Source organism: Vigna unguiculata, chromosome 4 (assembly GCF_037176805.1).
Source record: "Vigna unguiculata cultivar grain cowpea cultivar isolate G323 ecotype 2 chromosome 4, ASM3717680v1, whole genome shotgun sequence".
NCBI lineage: Eukaryota > Viridiplantae > Streptophyta > Magnoliopsida > Fabales > Fabaceae > Vigna > Vigna unguiculata.
In genome coordinates this window covers 11,163,663-11,175,465 of record NC_140795.1, presented here as the reverse complement: position 1 = coordinate 11,175,465, position 11,803 = coordinate 11,163,663, and the positions used below count along the sequence as shown (strand labels likewise).

Here is an 11,803-nt window from a genome sequence, read left to right as displayed (position 1 = left end):
CCAACTAAAACATTCACCCATGAAAGGTCCATGCTCTAGATACAAAGACAGCAAAAGAAAGAACGATGGGTGCAAAACTATCCCCTAGTTATCACGGAACACACCACCACAATCAAGGCTTCAACACATTAACGAAAAATAGAATCAAATGATAACAACACGCGTTGGATCACAAGCACGAATAACATAGAAGCCTTGGTAGACTAAGTAAACCCATAAAGCATCGAACCAAGCAAGATAAAAACTAGTACATAAATATCAACAATCAAAATGAGAGTTTACCCACTACGAAAGGACGTAACCCATCTGCAAAAACTATGAGAAGGTTTCAAAGACAACCACCCATACCATAATTAAACTTTCAAATATTATATTAGTCAACTAAGCAAGAGTAACAGACCCCAAACTAGCGGAACCTCACCAGTGTCACACATAGAAAGGAAAATATATCATTCAATTATCAAGGAATGTGTGAATCAGGAACCACAACAAACAAACCTTTTCATCATGTATACTAACGCATTCCTACTTTCCACCCTTCATCCATTCGTAAGTCAAAGAAAACTATTAATAGAAAGAAAAGTCGTGGTTTAGCTTCCCCATACAAAACATCATCGGAACACCAATAACAACATTATTCAAGCACACAAAAATATCATTCATCAAGGAACATTAACAACGATGTAACCTCAACTACCACACCATTAACCCGTGAAAGACCCCTCCCAGAACTCAAACAATGATCACACAGAAAACACCTAAAGGTTCAACTTCATTCATCAAGAAACATTAAACAAGAAAAAGCTTCCCATACCTAGTGAGTGTCTCCAAAACATGTTTCCTTCTTTGCCTCACTTCACTTGTTTATGGCTTCTAACCTTGGTTTTGCTTTTCCCTTCTCTCTTTTCCAAACACTCCATAAAACCTAAAGAAACGAGAATGGTTTATCCCCCACAATCGTCCACACTCTCCCCACTTACTATTTAGGGTACTCAACTTCCTTGGTTGGCAGCCACACGAAAATTAAGTGAATTTTCCTCACTTTTCAACTCTAAAATTAATTAAATTAATTTAAAAACGAATTAAATTAATTTTGCCAATTAATTAGGTTCTTAAAGCCTAATTAAGTCCAATTAACCTCTTTATTTGTGTCCAGATTTGTGGAACCTATCTCCAGCTCTTCATCTCCTCAATTCGTTCCCAAGGCATAAAAAAAATCTTATGATTTTACTCTAGTCGAGGTTTGAACCCACAACCTCCTAATTACCAAGTACATGCACAACTATCAAGCCAATTCGTATTTATTGGTAATTCAAACTTATATATGATTTTATCTTACTACTCTAGTCTCAAGCATACACGCAAAATAATAAAACAATTAAATTAACAAACAATTGGCATACTCAAGACTCAAACCCATCTCCCACACAATCAAGTACTCTCAACCTTTTAAGGTATAATACTTTTCCACGTCATGTAAACTAGCATTAATTGTCATAAAGTATCCCACTACCCGTATTTATTAATTAATTAAATTTCTCGGGTCTTACAATGATTACCATGTTGAATATCGTGATGGGAAAACCAGAGGGTGGTAGTGATTACCATGTTTAATATCTTATTGGTCTGATGTGATAATTTATTACTTGCAATGACTTGATCTGCTAAATATCCTTAAATATACTTTTGCATGTAGTGTACTCACCCTGTTCTGTTTGTTTGTTATGTGTGTTTATGTGATGATCGTATAACATGTGTGTTATACAGGAGCAGGTGATAATACAGGTGTGTCAAACGTGGTGTAGATTGACGAGAGGATGGCATGAACTCGAGGTTTCATTTGTTAAGATTAATTTCGAATAAGTATTAAAGGCAATGTAACTTAATTTAAGTTATTGTTGTTATTTGAAAACTTTTGGAAATTTAGTTTGTTTGACTTACGCGTTTAAAGATGGCTTTTATCTTTGTTGTTTTTCAACGAAGCGTATGTTTTATAACTGCTCGTGACATCCAAAATCGTGGTGTTACACACATGAATTTTTCTTTCTTCAATAACTTTAGTAGTGGCACTCTCATGCCTCGAGTTCATGTGATAAAGTTAAATCTTCATACTCTTGTTCCTTCTAGTGAGTCCAATTTGCCCATCTTTGTGTTTTAGAAAAGGAAAATAAAGGTGCCTATATTTCTTCTTCACTTCCACTATGTAGTATTTTTGCTTACCCATGGCTATGTAAGTGTTAACCCATGCTATACATTTTGCACATAATTTTTTCTCTCTTGGATAACTTATGAAGTGGCATTATCATGCCTTCATGACTATATTAGACAACTACATCTGACATTAATTCCGTTATGACCCAATTTGGTTTTAGATAACTATTTAACATATCCAAAAGCAATAGTAATTGTTAAGCCAAATGTAAATAAGTACTTACCCATGTTAATCATGTAACACAATTGAAGTACCAAGTAATGGTCAAACATAATAACTTAGTTCATAAAAAAAAGTGCAGAAAATGACCTTTTTGCCATGCTTATGGACCATGGTCATTAACATATACAGTTTCAATGTCAAGGAAGTTGGCATATAGAATCTAAATCATTAAATTTGAAACCTAAATTTTAGGGCCATTTAGAACCCCACATCCAAAACATGAAATGTAATGGTCCATATATAATTCTAATGGCACTATTGTTGTGACTTGGAGGACTCTCCTTTATAAATACGTTGAAATTTCTTTAATGGATCAACCTGCTCTTTCATCATTTCACAAACATTATTGTTCATGATCATGTCATCATCACTATTATCCTCAAAGGTTTGTTGAATGAAGTCGTCATTGTTGTGGACATTTGGGTTCACATTTGTGTCCATACTTATGTCCACATAGGTTTCCACATTGTTGTGCACGTTGTTATCAACATTGCTCTCCATATTTGGCTGTATACCCCTTTCAAAATTGGTTTCCACATTTGGCTTCTAAACTGCCTTCTGTTCCCCCAAAAGGAACTAAAGCATCAAGTTGTTCCTTTGTGGGAAAGTTTATGTCATGTTTGAAGACCTGCAATGTTTAATTCAGTTTTAACATTGTGGATGTAAAAGTATTTAGTTGTTGACCCTAGCATGGGCTTGTATTTGATTGGTCTAAAAATGAATAATACAAAATATAAGTACATGAACCAGGCTATCTTTTAGACAAGGTTATACATGCCAATGTTAACAAAGTTCACCTTGACAATAATACACACAACCCCTAACCTAATTGGGTAAAACTCCTTGACAACACATGCGACAAAAAGCATTCTATCAAAATACTTTCTAATGTTGAGTGCAATCACATTTTCAATGCCACCATCCTCAAGTAAAGCTACAATTTGTAATCAATTTTTGTCCATAAAATTTGTGGGAAATAAATATTAAAAAGTATATTCATAATAAATCAATAATATTATGCCAACATTTTGGTAAATACCATGTTGTTTGATGAACCTCGTGTCCCAAATCAAAGCATTTGTGCAAAAATCATGTGCATATGTTGTTGCAACAATGTTCTCCATAAATTGTTGTGTACTCTAGGCTTCCTCACACTCTCGATTCATCAACACTAGGAAATTCCCAACCGGTTCAAGGATGAAGGACGTTAAACTGCAACGTTGCATGAAGGAATGAAGCTTCCAGAATTGCATTTATGTGCGCCACATTCCCTCAAGTACGTTGAAAAATGCATTGATGAGTCATTATTTTCCTCCATTCCTTTAGCCTTTGTGCACCCATTTGACAATTGTTCAGTGCTTAATTGTTCATTTTTAGTGTGTTTTCATCTATTGGGCTTTATTAAGCCACTATTCCGAATTTGAGTTAATTTCACATTATTTGACCTAATTTTTGTTTTTTAATTATTTTTAGGTATTTGGGTGAAGCAATTTTGGAGCTTGGACATCAACATTCAGTTGAAGAGACTTCCCACATCGTTGCCACATCATTTCCACGTCATCTGAGTGAATAGGCCAACATTTGAGGCCCAATAGTGGCATGTTTGTAATTCTGAGTGACATAATGGCATTTTTGTAAATAGTGGTCCAAGGGTGATGGGACCACGCGATTTAGGTCATTTGACCATGCAAACAGCCGCACAATTCTTCCACTCTTCTCCAACTTCCATTTTCGTTCTCCAAGCTTTGGTGGGTGTCCATGGAGGTGCATGTTTTTGCCTAGTTTTTACCGTTTTTATGCACATTTGACAGCTCCCAATGTGGGTTTTATGTTTTGAATTCGTTTTCTAGCTTGGGCAGCTCATTTTGTGGATTTTATTAACTTGGAACAACACCTATTGGTGGGGCTTTCGGATTTATCTATCACAATAGTGTTTTTCATTCCGTTGAAGCTTTAAAATCTCTCTTTTGCTCTTGATTTGCGTTAATTTTTCGTAGGTTAGGGTTTTTGATGTTCTGTTTTGTTGCATTCAGATTTGAAGTGCTTAATTGCCCCATTTCCATGTCTAGCTAAATTCCTGTATTGACTCCTTAATGAAAAATGCAATGAAGCTTTGAGGTTGTGATTGTTTTGTGAAATCTGCCATGTCTCTTTGTTCTAAATTCGGGGAACGTATGTGCTGAATCTGTTTGTGCTTGATTTATATAGTAATTGCATGTGTTTGATTAAGTTATGTTCATGCTTAATGTATGTAGCTTGGCTGTCACGAATTTAAGGATGTGTGCATTACTTAATTGCATAATGAACCTGGATTGTAATTTTTACTTAATGAATTATTATCTAGTGGATTGAGAGAAGGCAAAGGTGTTAATTTGGTGGCCTATGATAAGTGAAATTATGTTTGAAGCAAGGATGTCAATACGTTTTTAATCATTGTCGCATTTAATTTAATTTGTTAATTAGCATACTGAATCTGCCAACCACCCCTTGTGTTTGAATCTAGAAATTGAAGCTTTAAACAAGAAAATTGGTCATTGAGAGACGACTTGGTTCAACTATCACATACTGCATTTTAAGTGTTTTAATTTGGTGGGGTACAGCCTCTATCAAATTTGGCGCTGTTGCCGGGGACCAATAGTTTTGTTCAAAGTAAAATTTTCAGTGCGTTTGTGTTTAGTGTTTTGGTGTGTGTGTGTGTGTATTTCAAGTGTGGTTGAGTTGGTATATGTTGATTGTGGTATTGTTTCTGTGTGTTTTCGTGTAGTGTGCGTATTGTCTGTGTAGTAGAGTGAATAGTGTCACGACGCACAAGAATAATGTCAATTATAGTAGAGTGAATATTGTTGAATAGTGTCTGATTCTGGCATTTAACTTGTGGATTTTTGTTCTGGTAGCTACGGTGCTTGTTTTGACTTGAAATTTTTCCCCCCACTTCTAAGACATTGAACTTGATGGGAAAAATAGTTGGAGCAGTTGCTACAGTCTGATGTGAGAGATTCAAAAAACATTTTGGACTGATTTTTAGGCAAACTTCAGAGAACCATAACTTTTGTTCTGGTTATCAGAATCAATATTATTTTATATGCATTTGGGTGGAATTTGATTTCCTACTTTCTTAATACCTGCTCTGTCGGTTATCAAACTCGTATTCTCTAGAAAATGCCATTTTCTACATTTTAGCAATGTTTTTTGTGATTTTTCTTCATTTTTTCCACTTTTGAAAACATTTTAAAAATACTCGCACTTTGAGTTTTGAGCTGATATTTTTTGTGGTACTGTTTGAGCACTCAAAGGACAATCCTACTAATTTTCAAGTCATTTGGAGTTTGTTTGAGTATACTTGTAGTTATACCCTATGTTATGCCAATATCACTAGAATTAATGTATTTTGGTGCATGACTAGGGGAAACCCAAGTGAATTACGACCCATTGACCCTGAGATTGATAGGACATTCCACAGAGGACGTAAGCATCTTAGGAATTTATCTTTGCATGCTGAATATTCAGTGATTTTTCCTGACTCTTCTGATTTGAGCATTCTGATTTTCATACTGATAACATGGCTCAACCTCCTCCACCTCATGAGAGGACCATGAGTGAGCTCATTGCACCAGAGTTCACTTATGACAGTTTATGCATTCAATACCCTCAGGAGGAAGTTACATATGTGTTAAAAACTGGATTAATACACTTGTTGCCAAAGTTTCATGGCCTTGCAGGTGAGGACCCGTGCAAAAACTTGAAGTAGTTTCATGTCGTTTGTTCCACCATGAAGCCTGCAGATGTCCAAGAGGACCATGTATACTTGAAGGCTTTTCCTTATTCGTTGGAGAGCAATGCGAAAGACTGGCTGTACTACCTTGCACCCACGTCCATCACGAGCTGGGATGATCTGAAGAGATTGTTCCTTGCCAAATTCTTCCCTGCTTCCATGACAACAACCATAAGGAAGGAAATCTCTGGCATTAAGCAGCAATCTGGGGAGACCCTCTATGAGTATTGGGAGAGGTTCAAGAATCTTTGTTCAAGCTGCCCCCACCATCAAATCTCTGAGCATCTCCTTCTACAATATATTTATGAAGGCCTGCACCACATGGATAGAAACATGATTGATGCCGCAAGTGGTGGCGCTCTTGGTAACAAAACCCCAGTTGCAGCCAGGCAACTAATCGAGAACATGGCTTCCAATTCTCAGCAATTTGGCACAAGGAGTGATGCCATAGTTGTTAGAGGAGTTCATGATGTAGGGGTAGTCGAATATACGAAAAGTTGGAGAGTAAGATTGATGCTCTTACCACACTGGTCAACCAACTTGCTTCCAATCAGAGAGCCCCAGCTGCCAGAGTTTATGGCCTTTGTACATTTTTTGATCATTTCACAGACTCCTGCCCAGCATTGCAACAACATGCTACTTCTTCTTCTACACCAGTGGATACTCCTCAGGCGTATGCAGCCAATATTTTCAACAACAATAGGCCCCAACACCAGCAACAAAACCATGATTTGTCAACAAATAAATACAATCCAAGATGGAGGAATCACCCTAATCTGAGATGGGGAAACTAGGGCAACCAACAGCAGCAAAACCAACCGTTTCAAAACGTACAGCCACCTCCTCAACAAAGAGTTGCACCTGCACCACAAGCTGCTCCTGTTTCACTTGCTGCTACCCCAGCTCCCATTGCACCTTCATCTTCTACTTCATTGGAGGAGTTAGTTAGAATGATGACCCTTCAAAATATGCAATTCCAGTAGGAGACCAGAGCTTCAATTCAGAGTCTGACAAATCAGATGGGGCAGATGGCCACTCAGCTAAACCAAGTACAGGCTCAGAATTTTGACAAGCTTCCATCACAAACGGTGAAGAATCTGAGAAATGTGAGTTCCATCACATTGAGGTATGGGAAGAACATTGAAGTTCCCACTCCTGAGCCTACACCTCCAAAGGAAGTTGACCCTACTGCTACACTTCAGAGAAAGTGTGATGCTCATGCAGTCGGTCCTTCTACCTCTGGTGTCACTTCTACACCTTCCACCTCTACTGCTCCACCTTCAATACCTCTTCCTTTCCCTCCAAGAGCCATTCCAAGCAAGAAGATGGAACAGGTTGACACGGAGATCCTAGAAACATTCAAGAAGGTGGAAGTGAACATACCTCTGTTGGATGCCGTCAAACAAATTCCTAGATATGAAAAGTTCTTGAAGGAGTTGTGCACGCACAAGAGGAGGCGAAAGGGAAACGAGAAGATCAGCATGGAGAGAAATGTGTCAGCATTGATAGGTAAATATGTTCCTCAGATTCCTGAGAAGTGCAAGGACCCAGGTACATTTTGTGTACCTTGCATCATAGGCAACAATAAATTTGAAAATGCAATACTTGATCTTGGTGCTTTGATCTTGGTGCTTCAATAAATGTAATGCCTTTGTCTATTTTTAAATCTCTTTTTCTTGGACCCCTGCAACCTACGGGTGTGGTGATTTAGTTGGCAAATAGAAGTGTTGCCCACCCCGCAGGTTTGGTTGATGATGTTTTGGTTCGTGTTGGTGAATTTATTTTCTTTGTTGATTTTTACATTCTTGATATGGAAAAGGGATTTTCACATGGTTCTGCACCAATCATTTTAAGCATACCATTTTTGAAAACTGCACGAACCAAGATTGATGTTCATGCAGGTACTTTGTCGATGGAGTTTGATGATATTGTTGTGCGATTTCATATTTTGCATGCCATGAAACATCCTTCTGAGGATCATTCTATTTTTCACGTTGATATCATTGATCATGCTGTTGATGGATATGGTTATGATTTCCACCCTTTGCATTGCATGAAATATGCATCTGTGTCTGAATTTTCTGAATTTGCATGCATTGGTGTTGATTGTGATTCATATTATGATTCTGATTCTGAATATGATGTGGCTAATGTTGAATCTGCTGAGTTCGACTCTTTGGATGTTGTACCTATTAACTTTGATGTTATACAATTAGATTGCACTAACCATGTTGCAAGAAGTACGTATGCATCTTATATTATGCTGAGGTACAGGTTGTGGAACCCATTTCTCCCTCCCCTCTGGTTCCTGATATTTAGCAAGCATCCAACACTCTAGAGTTGAAACCCCTGCCAGACAACCTCAAGTATGTCTACTTAGAGGAGGAGGAAAAACTGGCTGTTATCATTTCCACCTTCCTCACTACTAAACAAGAGTAGAGATTGTTGCATGTTCTTAAAAAGCACAAGAAGGCAATTGGATGGACATTGGCTAAAATTCCTGGTATTAGCCCATCAACATGCATGCATAGGATATTGTTGAAAGATGGAGCAAAGCCAGTGAGACAGTCACAAAGGCGATTCAACCTTATCATCTCAAATGTTGTCAAGAAGGAGGTGACCAAGCTTCTACAAGCTGGGATCATCTACCCTATTTTAGATAGTCAGTGAGTCAGCCTCATCCATGTTGTTCCAAAAAAGACAGGCCTTACTGTAGTCAAGAATGAAAAATAGGAGTTGATTCCAACAAGAGTGCAAAACAGTTGGAGAGTTTTCATTGACTATAGAAGGCTAAATCAAGAAACCAGGAAAGACCACTTCCCCCTGCCTTTCATTGATCAGATGCTTGAGCGCTTGGTAGGTAAGTCCCACTATTGCTTTCTTGATGGTTTTTCTGGTTACTTTCAAATTCACATTGCACTTGAGGATCAAGAGAAGACCACATTCGCCTGCCCCTTTGGCAATTTTGCCTATAGGAGGATGTCATTTGGCCTATGCAATGCCCTTGGCACATTCCAGCGGTGCATGCTTAGCATTTTCAGTGATTTTCTTGAAAAATGCATAGAGGTGTTTATGGACGATTTTACTGTGTATGGATCCTCATGTGATGCATGTTTAGATAGTTTGGATATGGTTTTGAATAGGTGCATCCAATCTAACCTTGTTCTCAATTTTTAAAAGTATCTTTTCATGGTAGAACAAGGCATAGTATTGAGGCACATAATTTAGAGTAGGGGCATTAAAGTTGACCTTGCCAAGATTTCAATTATTTCACAATTGCTTTACCCATCTTCTGTGCGAGAGGTTTGTTCTTTTCTTAGCCATGCAGGGTTTTACAGACGCTTCATTCAGGACTTCAGTAAAAAGGCCCTTCCACTGTCCAACTTACTACAAAAGGATGTTGACTTCATCTTTGATGAAGGATGCAAAGAGGCTTTTGATTGCCTCAAGAAAGCCCTGACCACCATTCCAATCATTCAGGCGCCCGATTAGACAGCCTCGTTCGAGCTGATGTGCGATGCATCCAATTATGCATTAGGGGTTGTTCTAGCTCAAAGGATTGACAAGCAGCCAAGGGTAATATACTACACCTCCAGGACATTAGATGTTGCCCAAGCAAACTACACCACAACAAAAAAGGAGCTTCTTGCGGTTGTTTTTGCGCTTTAAAAGTTTAGATCTTATCTGCTCGGTTCTCCTATTGTTGTGTTTACTGACCATGCAGCTCTTAAGTACCTATTGAAGAAGGCAGAATCCAAGCCCCAGCTGATAAGATGGATGCTCTGGCTCCAAGAATTTGATTTGGAGATCCGTGATAGGAGAGGAGCAAAAAACTTGGTTGCATACCACCTGAGCAGGATTGAGAGGTCTACTGATGATGCTTCACTGATCCGGGATGACTTTCCCGATGAAAGTTTGTTGACACTCTCTACTTCTCCCTCACCTTGGTTTGCTAACATCGTGAATTATCTTGCTGCTTCTATTTTTCCTCCCCTAGCATCAAGAGCTCAATGTGATAAATTCAAGAGCAATGTTAGGTATTACATTTAAGATGACCCTTATTTGTGGAAAATGTGCAGTGATCAAGTTACCAGGAGATGCATTCCGGACCATGAGATTGACTCGGTTCTCAAATTATGTCATTCATCTACACCTGGTGGTCATCTTAGCACACAAAGGACAGCTCGCAAGGTGCTAGATTGTGGATTTTATTAGCCCACCATCTTCAAGGATGCGTGGAGGATTTGTAGCACATGTGAGGAATGCCAACGAGCAGGAGGAGCCATTTCTTGGAGACAATAGATGCCTTAACAACCTATGTTATTTTGTGAGGTCTTCGATGTTTGGGGTATAGATTTCATGGCCTTTTTCCTGTCTCTTTTAGTTTTGCTTACATCTTGATTGTTGTTGATTATGTTTCAAAATGGGTGGAAGCTAAAGCCACTAGGACTAACGATGCTCGTGTTGTTATAGACTTTGTCAGGTCTCACATATTTTGCAAGTTTGGAATTCCTAGAGCTATCGTTAGTGACCAGGGCACCCATTTCTGCAACAGATCCATGGGGACTTTGCTTCGAAAGTATGGGGTTGTGCACAAGATTTCTACACCATATCACCCCCAAACTAACGGGCAAGCCGAGATCTCAAACAGAGAAATTAAGCAGATCTTGGAGAAGATTGTGCAGCCCAACAAGAAGGATTGGAGGAGTAGACTAGAGGACGCTCTTTGGGCTCATAGGACTGCTTACAAGGCACCTATAGGGATGTCTCCTTATCGGGTTGTCTTTGGTAAGTCATACCACCTTCTAGTGGAGATAAAGCACCGAGCCTACTGGGCTGTCAAGTCATGCAACTTCTCACTTGATCAAGCTGGGGAGGAAAGGAAGCTGTAGTTGAACGAGTTAGATGAGATTCGTCTGGAGGCATATCAGATCTCTCTGTTCTACAAACAAAAGACCAAGAGATTCCATGATAACTCCATAGCTAGAAAGGAGTTTGTTGTTAGTCAGCAAATATTATTGTATAACTCCAGACTTGGACTCATGAGGGGTAAGTTGCGATCAAAGGGGATTGGTCCTTTTGAGGTGACTAATGTTTATCCTTATGGTGCAGTTGAGATCAAAAGCCAATCCACCGATAAGAGCTTCAAAGTGAATGGGCATCGTTTAAAGCCATTCCTCAGCAATCCTGCCTTGGTGGATACTGTTGTAGAGAAGACTTCCATGCTTGACCCCACTTCTGTTTCACCATGATTCGGGGAGTTTTCTTTCCCCTTCTTTACTTTTATTGCACTTGTCCAGGTTTGTTTGTTGTTGTTTCCTTTTGTTTGTTTCCTTTTTGTTAATTTGTGTTAATTTGTGTTATGTTTTTGTTTTCTGTTTGGGACACTCACTTCACTTTTGGAGGATGAGTTATTGGTTATTCTGTGGGCTGATCTCCTTGCTTTCTCTTTGCATGTCAAGTTGCTTTTGGAATTGTTTTACCCTGTGTGAGAATTTGAGCCACTCTCTGTTCTTTGATTGTATGATATATGCCTCTTGAATGCTTGCACAGCGACCATGGCTTGACCCTTTTTTGATGCTTTTCTGTGAGCCTAT

General features: G+C 38.7%; 1 protein-coding gene, 1 non-coding gene and 1 pseudogene across 2 annotated transcripts; 2 read left to right on the top strand and 1 right to left on the bottom strand.

Annotated features, from left to right (window-relative positions):
• Window positions 1-6,203: 6,203 nt before the first annotated feature.
• LOC146886788 (uncharacterized) lies at window positions 6,204-7,000 on the top strand (annotated as a pseudogene).
• LOC114182791 (small nucleolar RNA R71) lies at window positions 6,375-6,481 on the bottom strand. The gene has a single exon (XR_003604227.1). It is a non-coding gene; the product is annotated as a small nucleolar RNA R71 (small nucleolar RNA).
• Window positions 7,001-7,225: 225 nt separating the features above from the next.
• On the top strand, window positions 7,226-11,458 carry LOC146886787 (uncharacterized). The gene is made up of 7 exons (XM_085671864.1): window positions 7,226-7,429; window positions 7,541-7,757; window positions 8,108-8,446; window positions 9,931-10,119; window positions 10,286-10,397; window positions 10,591-11,094; window positions 11,239-11,458. The coding sequence occupies exons 1-7, from the start codon at window positions 7,226-7,228 to the stop codon at window positions 11,456-11,458; spliced, it is 1,785 nt and encodes a 594-aa protein (XP_085527990.1).
• Window positions 11,459-11,803: the final 345 nt, after the last annotated feature.